General features: G+C 37.7%; 1 protein-coding gene across 1 annotated transcript in view; it reads left to right on the forward strand.

Annotated features, from left to right (window-relative positions):
• The window catches only part of TNPO1 (transportin 1), a 94,870-nt gene that overhangs the window by 37,184 nt on the left and 45,018 nt on the right, over positions 1–12,668 (forward strand). The window contains exons 2-4 of the mRNA XM_044916897.1: positions 2,931–3,044; positions 5,961–6,036; positions 9,429–9,578. Of these exons, the coding sequence (XP_044772832.1) occupies positions 2,931–3,044; positions 5,961–6,036; positions 9,429–9,578 (340 nt within the window). The remainder of the gene's footprint in view (positions 1–2,930; positions 3,045–5,960; positions 6,037–9,428; positions 9,579–12,668) is intronic.

Below are 12,668 nucleotides of genomic sequence, written 5' to 3' on the forward strand. Positions count from 1 at the left end.
AAGACAGAAGCATGATAATGATATTATGGGGCACTCATCCTCGGAATGAATGTGATAAAGATGTCTTTTGGACTGGCTGCTATTGGCCCCAACTGCACTTTATTCAAAAGGGCAGCTAAGGAGTTAAGTAGGCTATCCAAATGTCACCTCCACTGGTGTGATGTGCATGGTTGCAGCTCCAACTCATAACTAAAGTTCAGATTTTTAGGTTCCCTCCTCTTAACCTCTCCCTGCCCCCCCCTACCCCAGTATCAGGAGCAATTAAGTTTTCACCCATTAGATTCACAAAAATTAAAAGAATGTGCTGGTGAAGATATGGGGAACATTCATATTGTTGGTGAGTGTGAACTGCATAACTGTTTTTAGAAAGTAATGTAATAACTGTTAGAAATTTTTAAGTGCACGTACTTTTGGTCTAATAATCCCACTGGGTTGCCACTACTGTGTAGAGACATTAGTACAAGATTATTTTTTGTGTGTGTTGTTTATTGTGGCTAAAAAAGAAAAAAAAGTAGAGGCATTCTGGAAGCCAGTCAAGAAGTGGTTGAACAAATTATGTTATTTTTGTTATTGTTATATGTTATTATTATATGTTATTGTTAATTATTATTCTATCCATTCTAAAGACCCATATGCAGCTATTAAAAATGAGTTAAATCTATACTTTGGCCGGGAATGATGGTATATTATGTGTTTAAAAGTTGTAGCATTAATAATTTGTAGTATGATCCTAAAACAGAACAAAACCAGAACTATATGTATGTTTGAGAAAGAGAAAGGTGTAGCAGGATTCATACCAAACTTATAACGGATTCGGTCATGGACATAAGCTTGGAGGTAGGATTGAATTAACTTTATGTGTACAACCATGTTGTTTGATTTGTTATAATTTTTGTAATTTTTAACAAGTTTCTGAAGTAAGAAGAAGAGGAAAGGAGGAGAAGATCTATAACGTAGAAATTAATAATAGGGATTGCTTTGGATGACTGAGAAATGGGTACAGTGGAAACCTTGGCACTGCTAATGATCTGTATTTTGATATGGGCATTGGTTACACAGGCATCTTCAGTTTGTAATAATCCATTTAGTTGTATGCCTTTGATTTGTATAGGTTGTGTATATATCAAAGTGTATTAAAATTATGTTAGCAATACAAGGGAATATGATCATGTTTTTAAAAAATACTTTCAGTAGGGCGCCTGGGTGGCTCAGTTGGTTAAGCGACTGCCTTCGGCTCAGGTCATGATCCTGGAGTCCCAGGATCGAGTCCCACATTGAGCTCCCTGCTCGGCAGGGAGTCTGCTTCTCCCTCTGACCTTCCTCCCTCTCGTGCTCTCTGTCTCAAATAAATAAATAAAATCTTAAAAAAAAAAAAAAGTTAAAAAATACTTTCAGTAAATACTTAATGATATATGAAGGTGGGCAAAAAACAGGACAATTCCATTATAAAATATAATGTACATATAAGCACACAGAGTGAGGACTGGAATAAAAACACTACAATACTAACAGATACCATGTCTAGATGATTATTGTTTTTGTTTTTGGGTTTTCACTTTGGGTAGTTTAGAAGTCTGTAGGAGGTGGTGAGCAAAGCCGCATTAAAAGATACTAACCAGAAAATAAGGGTGAAGGAGAGAGGAAAGGTTTAAAAGATAAAAAAAGGAAAGAAAGAAAAACAATGCTAACTAGAGACATGCCCTAAGGTCAGGTAATTTTAACCCCTGCTAGGAAGGGACTCCTACTAGGAAGAGACTCCTACTAGGAAGGGACTAATTTCATCTGTCAAACTCTCATGTAGTAATAAAGCCATATGAAATATTCTTTCATCATACTGTTTGGTTTTTACAATTCTTAAGTTTTGTTTTTGTTTAAGCATTAGTTTTAATGGAACTGTGTCATTGATATAATAGTTTCAACTGATTGTAGCAGATGCAACTCTTAGTAGCTTAAGAAACCTATACTCCGCCCAGTCTTTGCTAATTAACCGTGGTAATTTGCTCAGATCTTTTTGAGCCATAGTTGGCACTTGGGAGCTAATAATACCTCCTTAGGTTGGCTTGAGAGTGAAACGAGAAAATGTATGTGAGAACACTTTAATGGAATTAAACACGATCCACTTATAAAATTACGTTATTTTTCTTGTTTTTCCTTCACCCCAAAGTCCTTAATTGTGAAAAGTGGTTATTTCAGATGGAATTTATTTCACTTGAGTTCAGAAGTTTAAGTTCATAAAAGAATGCAGTTTTTTCAATCACGTTCTGCATATGTAAATGCAACATTGTTTATCGAGGTGTGGGTTGTGATTACAATACAAATTTAATATTTTAGACCAAATATTAGTGCTATGTATATCAAATTGAAATGTAAACTTTTTAATTTTTTCTAAGTATTGTTGAGTTGTCAGGAATTATCAGGCTTTTTTCCCTATTCCAGTCATTCTTCATTATTCACTATGTTAACTTAAAATGACTAATACCCAAAATCAGATCTCTTCAGGTGTTTCGCAGGGGTTTCGATAAGAACTCGACTTCTGATGAGTCCTTAAATCAGTAATAATCTGGACAGAACTCCAGTTGGGTTGGGTTGGAGAAAACTGCGTGGCACTAGGACCCAGGGGGCTCCCGTGAGCGGATCTAGGGGCCAGATTGCAAATTCGCGGTGACTCAGTCTGGTCGGCTCCTTGCGCTCGGCGGCCGCGGCGGCAGCAGCAGCACCAGACGTTGGCGGCGGAGCTGCTAGGATCAGTTCCCCCGGGTTTCGCCGTCCGAGACTTTTTTCGGGGCACCCCAAGCAGGTCCGAGACGTCTGGGGAGTAAAGGGGTCGTTCTGGCGGGGAAAGGGGGGTTGCTCGGCGCGGGAAGCCCTCGGGCCTGTGCACGGGGAGTAACATTTGCTCCGTCTCTTCCTGTGTCTGGCTTTATTTGCAGCAAACCAAGATGGAGTATGAGTGGAAACCTGACGAGCAAGGGCTTCAGCAAATCCTGCAGCTGCTGAAGGAGTCCCAGTCCCCAGACACCACCATCCAGAGAACCGTGCAACAAGTATCCTTTCCGAGGCCTTGCCGCCGCCCGCGCAGCTCGTCCTGCGCGGGGCCCGCTCTTGGCGGCCGGGTGGCTCCTGCCGCCCCTCCCCCTCCTCCCGCTCCCCGGATCCCTCCGCCCTCCGCCAGCCCGCGGGGAGAGGCCCTCCCGCCGCCGCAGCTCCTGCCCGGCGCCTCGCGCACGCGGCCCTCGATCCCGGTCCGGGGTGCTGCCGCCTCCGCCGGCTTCCGGCCCGCGGGAGGCGGGGGCTCCCGGCCGCCGCCCGCAATCGCGACATGTGCTCCCGCCGGGCCGCCACGTCCCCGCCCGCCCACTGCTGACCTGCCGGTGGGGTGGAGAGCGGCGCGGGCGGGCGCGGCCCGGGTGCGGCGCGGACCCCGGCCCCAAACAATGCGCCCCGCGCCGAGGGGGCGGCGGGCCGAGCGAGAGTCCGGGTGGAGGGCGCTGTGTGCGAGACGGTGCTCGCCGGCCGAGCGTCGGCCAGAAATGGGGTGGAGCTGGCGCGGGGTTTAAACTGCCGCCGCATTGGGCCTGGGGTTTCTTCGAGGCCCCTGCCGTAAAAGTGCTGGAGACCTGCAAGTGGGGGGGTCTCAGGTCTCACCCCGGAGCTGCTCTTGCTCACACCTGTTGCAAGCTTCCTGACTCCCGAGTGAAATAGTCCTTTTGGCTCAAAGGCTGACTGTTCAGTTACTCCGTGTTTACCGAGTTTGCTGGGGTAGCGGTCATATTGCTACGGTTTTAGAGACCGAAAAGGTTAAAAGCAGCAGCAAAATCTCTGCCTTGTGTGCTGTGGTGCCCTGAACGGTGGACAAATGAAAGAGCTCTTACTGGATACGATAAAGGAGATGGATTCACCCAGTCATAAATAAGCTTTTTCATTAGCTTATTTAGCCTGTTCCTTTGAGGCTAAAGAATTCTTTAAAAAAAAAAAATCTTAAAAGTCTGCTGTTTTTGCAGAAACAATTTGATTTTTATTGTTAGTGAACAGCAAAACTATAGAATTTGGTAAGTAAGCTCTTCAATGTAGTTTGGGCTTACTTGAATACAATACACTGTAAAGGTGAAATTATATACAATTCCGTGAGAAACTCTGGTAGATAAGTTTTGAAGTCGAAGAAGTACTGCATTGCTGTAAGTTAAAACTTTAGGTGAGGAAATACATAGCTTCTTAGTTAATATACTAATTTTAAACCGGAGGGTATAATGCTGCTAATACGGAGGTAAGAATGGTAGCTTTGGGGTGTGTTGGACCTTGTATCTGAAGCCTTGCTGTAGCCCAGTCTTAGTTTGTGTTGTCATGGCTGTAGGAATGATAGAAGTTGATATTTAATGACTTAGAGGTAATTGTATGACACAGTTATTTCTTAAGTTAGCCAAGCCCATAACCACCTTGTAATTTTTTCTATAGCACTATATATCATTATTTCCTGTTTTGGTACGTATTTATTAAATACCTTTTATATGCCCAGTACTGTGCTTGGGTTGACAATCAATTTTACAGTTTATTCTGTGTGCCTGGAGCATAGTATGCCTTCTGCATAAGGAACAAATTAAATTTCAATAGACGAATAAAAATACACATTGCTTTATATTTTTAAGTGCCTAATGATGGATGACTTTGTTCTTTTGTGTGTCCTTAGGAAGCATTTATTTTATTGTTGTTTTTGTATAGGCTTGAGCACCTTTTACAAGACTGTTTAGTAATATGGGTAGATGGCCCAAGTTGTAAGAAAGTAAATCTTACCAGGAAGTTTTTATGCAAAATTAGCACATCAGCTTCTTAATATTGGCTCTTTACTAAAGAAAGAAACCACTGGATTTTTTTGGTCAAAGAAAGGAGACTTGGGAAATTTTCTAGAGAATGCCTTTTGCTAGTTTATTTAACGTTCTGACCACTAACTATTGAGGGTATTCTAGTGTGAAATAAATAGCTAATACAATGTACCTAGAGCTTGTACCATGGGTTTAATTAAAAAAAAATTTTAGGGCGCCTCGGTGGCTCAGTTGGTTAAGCAACTGCCTTCGGCTCAGGTCATGATCCTGGAGTCCCTGGATCGAGTCCCGCATCGGGCTCCCTGTTCGGCAGGGAGTCTGCTTCTCCCTCTGACCATAACCCCTCTCATGTGCTCTCTCTCATTCTCTCTCTCTCTCAAATAAATAAAATCTTTAAAAAATAAAAATTAAAAAAATTTTAGATCTCAGTAAAAACATTTGAATATTTCTGTCTAATAGAACACAATTAGGAGTGTTATTAAGAAGAATATTAGATGTTAAGAGGGCGTGAAGAAAGATATAATAGAACATTATGTTACTGTTGACAGCCAACAGAATGAAATACCTGCAAATTTAAGTCATTAGAAATGTTAGATCTTGGGGAGGTGTGGACAATTGTAGAACTATTGCAATTCAGTAATTGCATACTGACCTTATGTAATAATATTAGACTTGATACATAGATTTGTGTATAAGTGGCATTTTTATAAAGTTAATTTTTCTAAATGATCTTTAAAGACCTGTTTTCATTTCTTTGGAATGCTTTTCACTTTTGTCATTATTTTTATACCTAAATACCCTTCTGATTAAGTTTTTAAAGTTCAAATAAATCAAAAATTCTGTTTTGAAAGTTTTTTTGCTATGTTGAGCATTCTGAAGGTGGAACTTGGCTTATGTTGTAATGAATATAATTGATATAAAGTATTAAGTTTAATATTTCAGCCATAAAGCACCTAAGAGATTTAACATAACCATTAGTGTGTGCTTGGAATAGTGTGTTGATGGTTTTAATAAGATAGCTTTATTCTTCTTAAGAAAAAAAATGCTAGATTAAAAATATCATGAAAGGGATTCTTGATTTTAAACGCTTAATTTTTTCCTTAGATTACATTAAGAAGTTTCCTTAACTACTATTTGTTCTAGAAACTGGAACAACTCAATCAATATCCAGATTTTAACAACTACCTGATTTTTGTTCTTACAAAATTAAAATCTGAAGGTAAGTAAGGTTTGTAAAAACTACTTGGAAAGGTCTTCGAGACTTATTAAAATATGAGAGTTACTCTCATTTCAAAGGTTTGCATTTTGTAGTAACCACTAGTCCCAGTAGACTTTATTCATTTCACAAATATTTATTGAGCACCACTTAATTTCCAGGCACAGGGGCAATAAAACTAAACAAAATAAAAATCTCTGCCCTCATGGAACTTACATTGTAGTGAAAGGTGTTCTTCATAGAGTTGAGTATTGAAGATTCCCTTCCTGAAACATTGTCAGACACACAATAGGCACTAAAATACTATTGAGTAACTGGCCTCTAAATGAAAATATCATACCCTGTTCAGTGATTAGTGTTTCAGAAGCCATAGAGCAATTAGTTAAAAAGAAAAAAAAAACAAGGGCACTTGGAGTTGGAAAGCAAGTCTTAGACACTGACACTGATTCACCTGTCTTGCTTTTTTCAGCTATATAATGCCTGTGTTAGACTACCAGACTATCTGTAAGGGTTCATCCTCAAGGTTCTAGGGGGTTAATGGCCTTAAGGTGTAGTAAAATCTCACTAATCTTTTTTTTTTTTAAGATTTATCACTGATTTTTTTTTTTTAAGATTTGTTCCTTTATTTTAGAGAGCCATGTGCACGAGTGGGGGGAGGGGCAACGAGAGAGGGGGAGGGAGAATCCTCAGACCTACTTCTAGCTGACCACCCAGGGCTTGATTCCAGGACCTTGAGATCATGACCTGAGCTGAAATCAAGTGTCGGCCACTCAACTGAGTGAGCCACCCAGGCACCTCTCTTTAATCTTGTATGTTAAGGTTTTGATAATTTATACAGCACAGTGATTTGTTTTTAATTTCAAATATTCTAGTTAATTTTAGGGATTTTAATTTGTGATTGAGGGATGTAGTGGAAACTAAAACTTTCTAAATCTAGGTTTTAAGAAACTAGAAATTCCTTCAGCATACATTTAAATTCAGCAATTAATATTCTTAGTTTCTTAAATATACTTGATACTTTCTTTCTTAATATAGAAATTTTATTTTTCCCACATACTAATTTGTAATCAAATCAGTGTTGTTTTTTAAAGAACTTTAGTATATAGTAAATGAATTTTTCTAAACTCATTGTTTTACTTGAAAATTTTAAACTTTATTTTCACCAAGCCATCTACTCTGTCAGGTCAGTGTGCACATCCTAAATTCCAAATATTAAAGATTGTTAGGCTATTATACTTTCTTGAAGCTTTTTGGGGATGTAAGAATAAGAAATTTTTTTTTTTTTTTTTTTTTTGAATGAGAGGTATTTTTAAAAGCACACACAGAATTCAAACAGCAAGAGAGGTTGGGTGTAACTACCTCCAATTCATTAGTCACCATTTCTCAAAGGACATAGTAAGAGCTTAACATTTGTGTAACAGTTAATATTTCTTCTTGTGTCTTACTTGGGACACAAGTTTACAACGTCTAGTTTTCTATGTAAAAGAAGATTGGCATTGGGGTCATCATATTAGTGAAGGAATGTAAATGACCTCTTTTTTTTTTTTAACATTTATTTCAGAGAGAGCACACACAAAATGCTTATTTAGTAATCTGTTCACCATCCTCTTGTGAATTTGTTTACACGGAATTTTTACATGGAGTAAAATTTTAGATCTGGAAGAGACCTCAGAGATAAGCTCATCTAACAGCAAATTGAGGTCCAACAGAGTAAAGCCTTAACTTTTTTTTAAAAAGTAAATGGTTGATTGGTGGCTTTTTGGATTTAGGACAGAATATGTTTTACCTTAACTAAAGTAAATATTTTAATATAAAATACTTTTTAATTTTAAACCATTTCTGCTTTGTATTGTGACTTACTAAGACTCTTTATCTTATAGCATTTATTGTAAAAACGGTAGTGACTTTCTTACAAACAAATACATGCCATTTAAGATAAAATTATATGACTGAATTATTAAGGGCTAACTTAGACAAAGGATAATTGCTTGAAGAAGTTAAGTATCTGGATATTCATTTATTTTATGGCAGTTCTAAACTTGCAAGAGAATTTAGAACTGTGTTTGTTTCATTTTAATTTATTCATTGGAATGGGTTGTAGTTGAATCCAGAAAGAAGTTTTTAAACGGTGACATAAAAGGTTTTAGAGTATATTGCTCTGATGACCTGAATGGGGTTTATGTGCAAAGAAACTTTGCTCTCCTTTTGCCCCTCAGTGTGTGTCACCCTAGAATATCTCCGTGCCAGTCAGACTATGGGAGCATACTGCAACCTAGAACAAGCTCAGAGTATTCTATTTTTCAATAGCGTTTGTGGAACAGTAGTGCTGTAATAGCATATTCTGCTCACCACACCAGCTCTTCATGTCTTCCAGTCCTGTGAGGAGGGTGATACTGGAGCGTGCATCAAAGTCTAGGCTTGAGCCAGACTCCTGAGGTTCCTATTTTGGCTTCCCCACTTAATAGCCTTGTGTGAGTTTGGCACAGCCCTCAGTTTCTTCATTTGTGCAGTGGGGATAATAACTCCTGTCTCGTGAGGTTGTGAGGATTAAAAGCACACTGTTTGGAATGCACTTAGCAGTGTTTCGTACCTAATAAGCATGGAGAAGATATTAACTATTGCTAATACTGGTGGTGATGTCAATTGGTAAAGCATCAGTTCCATTCTACTAGTATTAAATTTCTTTAAAAAATTTGTTAACACCCATCTAGGGACTAAACTTTTTCATGTAAATTCTATATTTAACTTACGGAAATTTTAAAACTGTTTTACCCTTTTTTTTTTTTTAGCTCAGAGTCAAGTGAAAAACATGATAAAAATGAACGTCAGTTATTTGTATGTGAAGGTGATCCCATATATTCTTTGTCCCCTTAATTTTTTAATAGGATATTTTTAGTCACTAATATTTTCAGATCTGTAATTTGATGTTTATATCAGGTTCCAATAAAGCTTGAGTACAGTGGCCATATAGAAGCTAAATTAGCTCTTAAACTAAGTCAGTGGTTCTCAACCAGGTGCAGTTTACCTCACCCATCCCACCCCTCCAACAATCCAGACATTATCTGGAAGCATTTTTGTTGTCACAGTTTGGGAAGGGTGATACTGGCATCTATGGCCAGTGATACTATTAAACATCATAGGATGCACAGGGCAACACCCAACAAAAAATTATCTGGCCCAAAATGTCAATAATACCAAGGTTGAGAAACTCTGAACTACAAATCATGGAGCTAATCTTTCGATAATCATTTATGATACTTTTTTTTCCCCTGGTTATAGCAAAATTACTGGAATGTTGCAATCAATTTTTGACTATAAGTATTTTAAAAGTTACTGCTTTTATATATTTTGAAATGAAAACTACTTTAAAAGTCAATAATACTGTTTTATTACAGATGAACCCACAAGATCATTGAGTGGTCTCATTTTGAAGAATAACGTGAAAGCACATTTTCAGAACTTCCCAAATGGTGTGACAGACTTTATTAAGAGTGAATGTTTAAACAATATTGGTGACTCCTCTCCTTTGATTAGAGCCACTGTAGGTAAGTTATATTGTTACGGTAGTTTGCTTATCCGGTTTGTAACTGGGTTTTTTTTTGAGATGATAGACTGTTCTCATAGGAATTTTTGTCATCCGCTTCATGTTGAATTGTGAGGGGGGAGGGGACTTTTTCATTGCCACTTTTCAAATGTTTTGGAAATAATGTTCATTATTATAGTAAAATCCTTCAAGTAGTGAGACCAGAGCAACTGGTAGTTGCTTAATCAAAGTTCATTGAAGTGGGACATTAACAAATGATATTAATTTAGGACTAATACCTTTTATTTGAGTTTGTTATTATCTGACTTCCTTGTGTAATACACGGGATATAATTTCCAGTTTCACTTTCTTTACATGGAAAGAAAACTTCGTAAAACAACTAAAGAATAGGACCTTAGGTTTTACTATTTACTAGGTCTACCCTTGTTTTTAATATTTGCCTTGTCTCTAATTACAGCAATTTTTGAGTCTTTCCAGAGTGTCCAGCTTGAGTAAAAGAACTATCAGTTTATGTAATATTGAATTAAAATGTTTAATTATAATAGCTGGTATAAATAGGTTTGGGAGTAAACACAACCGACTTTTGGTAATAGCATTCATGGAAGCAGAAATAGTCAGGAGGACTCAAGAGTGGCCTACTAATGGGCAGCATTCAGTATGCCATGGGCTTTAAGCAGCTAAATTTTACAAGGACCTGGAAAGCTTCTGTTAATCTGGCAGGTTGGTTGAATGGAAGTCAGTTCAAAACCTTCATAATGATTAAATCATTTTCATTGAAAGTTCTTTACTTTTGTATTTTTTGTCTCATGGTGAGTTTGAAAAGTACCCAGTTCATCTTTTACTTAAAAAGCAAAGGCTCTCTGACATCTCTCAAAATATACATGTCTTGAATACTGCCATTATTAACACTGATTTTAAATGGGATGGAGGGCATTTGTGATTTGAGAAAAGGGAATTCCTGGTTTGTTCTGATGGACCCTCATATACCTTCCTAATGTTCTGCCAACTCTTGACACTGGTAAAAAAGAATGGTGAGTGTATGCCAGACTTCTCAAATATTTTTAATCTTAACAATACATATTAGGAATCTTGCCAAGGAAGTTTATTTGAAAAGACCACATTTCGTTGACTATGTGGTAATCCATTAGGCAAATGTAAAATTGTTTCTCTTGTTAAAGAGTGTATGGTTAGGGGGCGCCTGGGTGGCTCAGTCGTTAAGCATCTGCCTTCAGCTCAGCTCATGATCACAGGGTCCTGGGATCAAGCCCCGCATCGGGCTCCCTACTCCAAGGGAAGCCTGCTTCTCCCTTTCCCACTCCCCCTGCTTGTGTTCCCTCTCTTGCTGTGTCTCTCTCTGTCAAATAAATAAATAAAATCTTTAAAAAAAAAAAATGTATGGTTGGTTTGTAATTTTATTATTTTAGTGACTATCCTTTATGTGTGTTTATATAATATGGGAAAAAGATTTTTGGGGGAGTGGATGAAATTATACGGGCCAGTTAAATTTGAATTTGTTGGTCGATCAACATTCTCTAATGCTCTTCTAGCAGAAGTAATGAATGTCAGCCGTCTGTTAGTGCCAAGTTGTAGCTTGGCGTTTAATTTTTGTTACTGCTTGTTTTAAGACATGCTTAGTTTTCTTTAGGCAGATCCAGAGCTTTCTTTCACCCTCAATTCTTACAAATTTTAACTTTATGAAAGAATAATTGGCAAGAAGGAGCAGCCTTGATGCTTTTTGATCTTACTAGAAGACTGTTTTAAGGGTTATATCTTAAAAATGCTATCAGTCCATTGACTCTTACCATATAATTTAGGTTTTGTTTTGTTTTGTTTTAGTGCAGAGTGCATATTGGCCAACAACTTTACGTTTTTTAGCTCTTTTTGCCACTGGGAGCAACCTTCTCAAACCGTAAAGACAATTTATACACCCAAACAAGTAGAATTTGTTGTTTAGTAATAATCATTGATTATTTATTGTATGCCAGGCAGGGATTTTGTTTGCATATCTCACTGAATTCTCATAATAACAGGAGAACGCTTTTTTTTTTTCACTTTTACAAATTAGTATTTTGAAGTTTAGAGTACATGTAATTTGCCCACTGTCAGAGTTTATACAAATCTTAATTATGGTACTAAAAGGTCTATAATCATCAAACGAAGAATATTATTCATATTAAATTTGCTAAGGCAGAGGGAAACATTAACACAAAACTTCTGTTATGTATTTGTATATTTGCAAATTTCATTTGCTATCACAACTAAGCTACACAACACGTTGAAACAGTCCAGTCAGAGTGACGTGATCAGTGAGCATGTGACCCTCAGCCTCCAGAATCCAAGATCACCTTGCCAGTGATTCATCCTTGATCCTGTAGTGGTAGGAACTGGTGGAGGAGTGTGTGGGTCTTTCCACACCAGACGGATTGTTGCACACATGGATTATTATCCATTGATGGCTCATCTACATTCATTTTCCCCACCTTGGTCCATGGCTGTGATCCATCTTAGCTTAGATCAGAGAGCTGATTTTCACTTTATGTATTTTTGTGGAAAACTAACAGATTCATACTCATCACCCAGTGAGAAGCACTGCTCATGTTTTGGTATATTGTCTTTCTATTCTTTTGTGTACATTTTCTGTAAAGGAGGAACACGTTTGACCCTTGAACAATACAGATTTGAACTGCGTGGGTCTGCTTATATGTGGAATTGATTTTTCAGTAGGTACAGTAAATGTATTTGCATTATGATTTTAATAACATTTTTTTAGCTTTATTGTAAAAACCATATAAAATAATGTCATACACAAAATTTGTTAATCAACTATGGTATCACTGAGGCTTCCAGTTAGCAATAGGCTATTAAGTTTTGAGGAGTAAGCAGTTACGTGTCGATTTTCGACTGAGGGGGGGCCAGCACTCTAATCCCCCCACTTTGTTCAAGGGTCAACTATAATTTTAATGAGTGGAACTGTTCTTGTTATTATTGGAAAAGTGCAAGTTGTATAGACTTTTTGTACAGATAATTGTTAAAAGTACAAAAGAGGGTAAAGTGTTGGAAAACAAGATTAGAAACCTCCAATTTATGCTAT

This window comes from Neomonachus schauinslandi, chromosome 7 (assembly GCF_002201575.2).
Source record: "Neomonachus schauinslandi chromosome 7, ASM220157v2, whole genome shotgun sequence".
NCBI classification, from domain to species: Eukaryota; Metazoa; Chordata; class Mammalia; order Carnivora; family Phocidae; genus Neomonachus; species Neomonachus schauinslandi.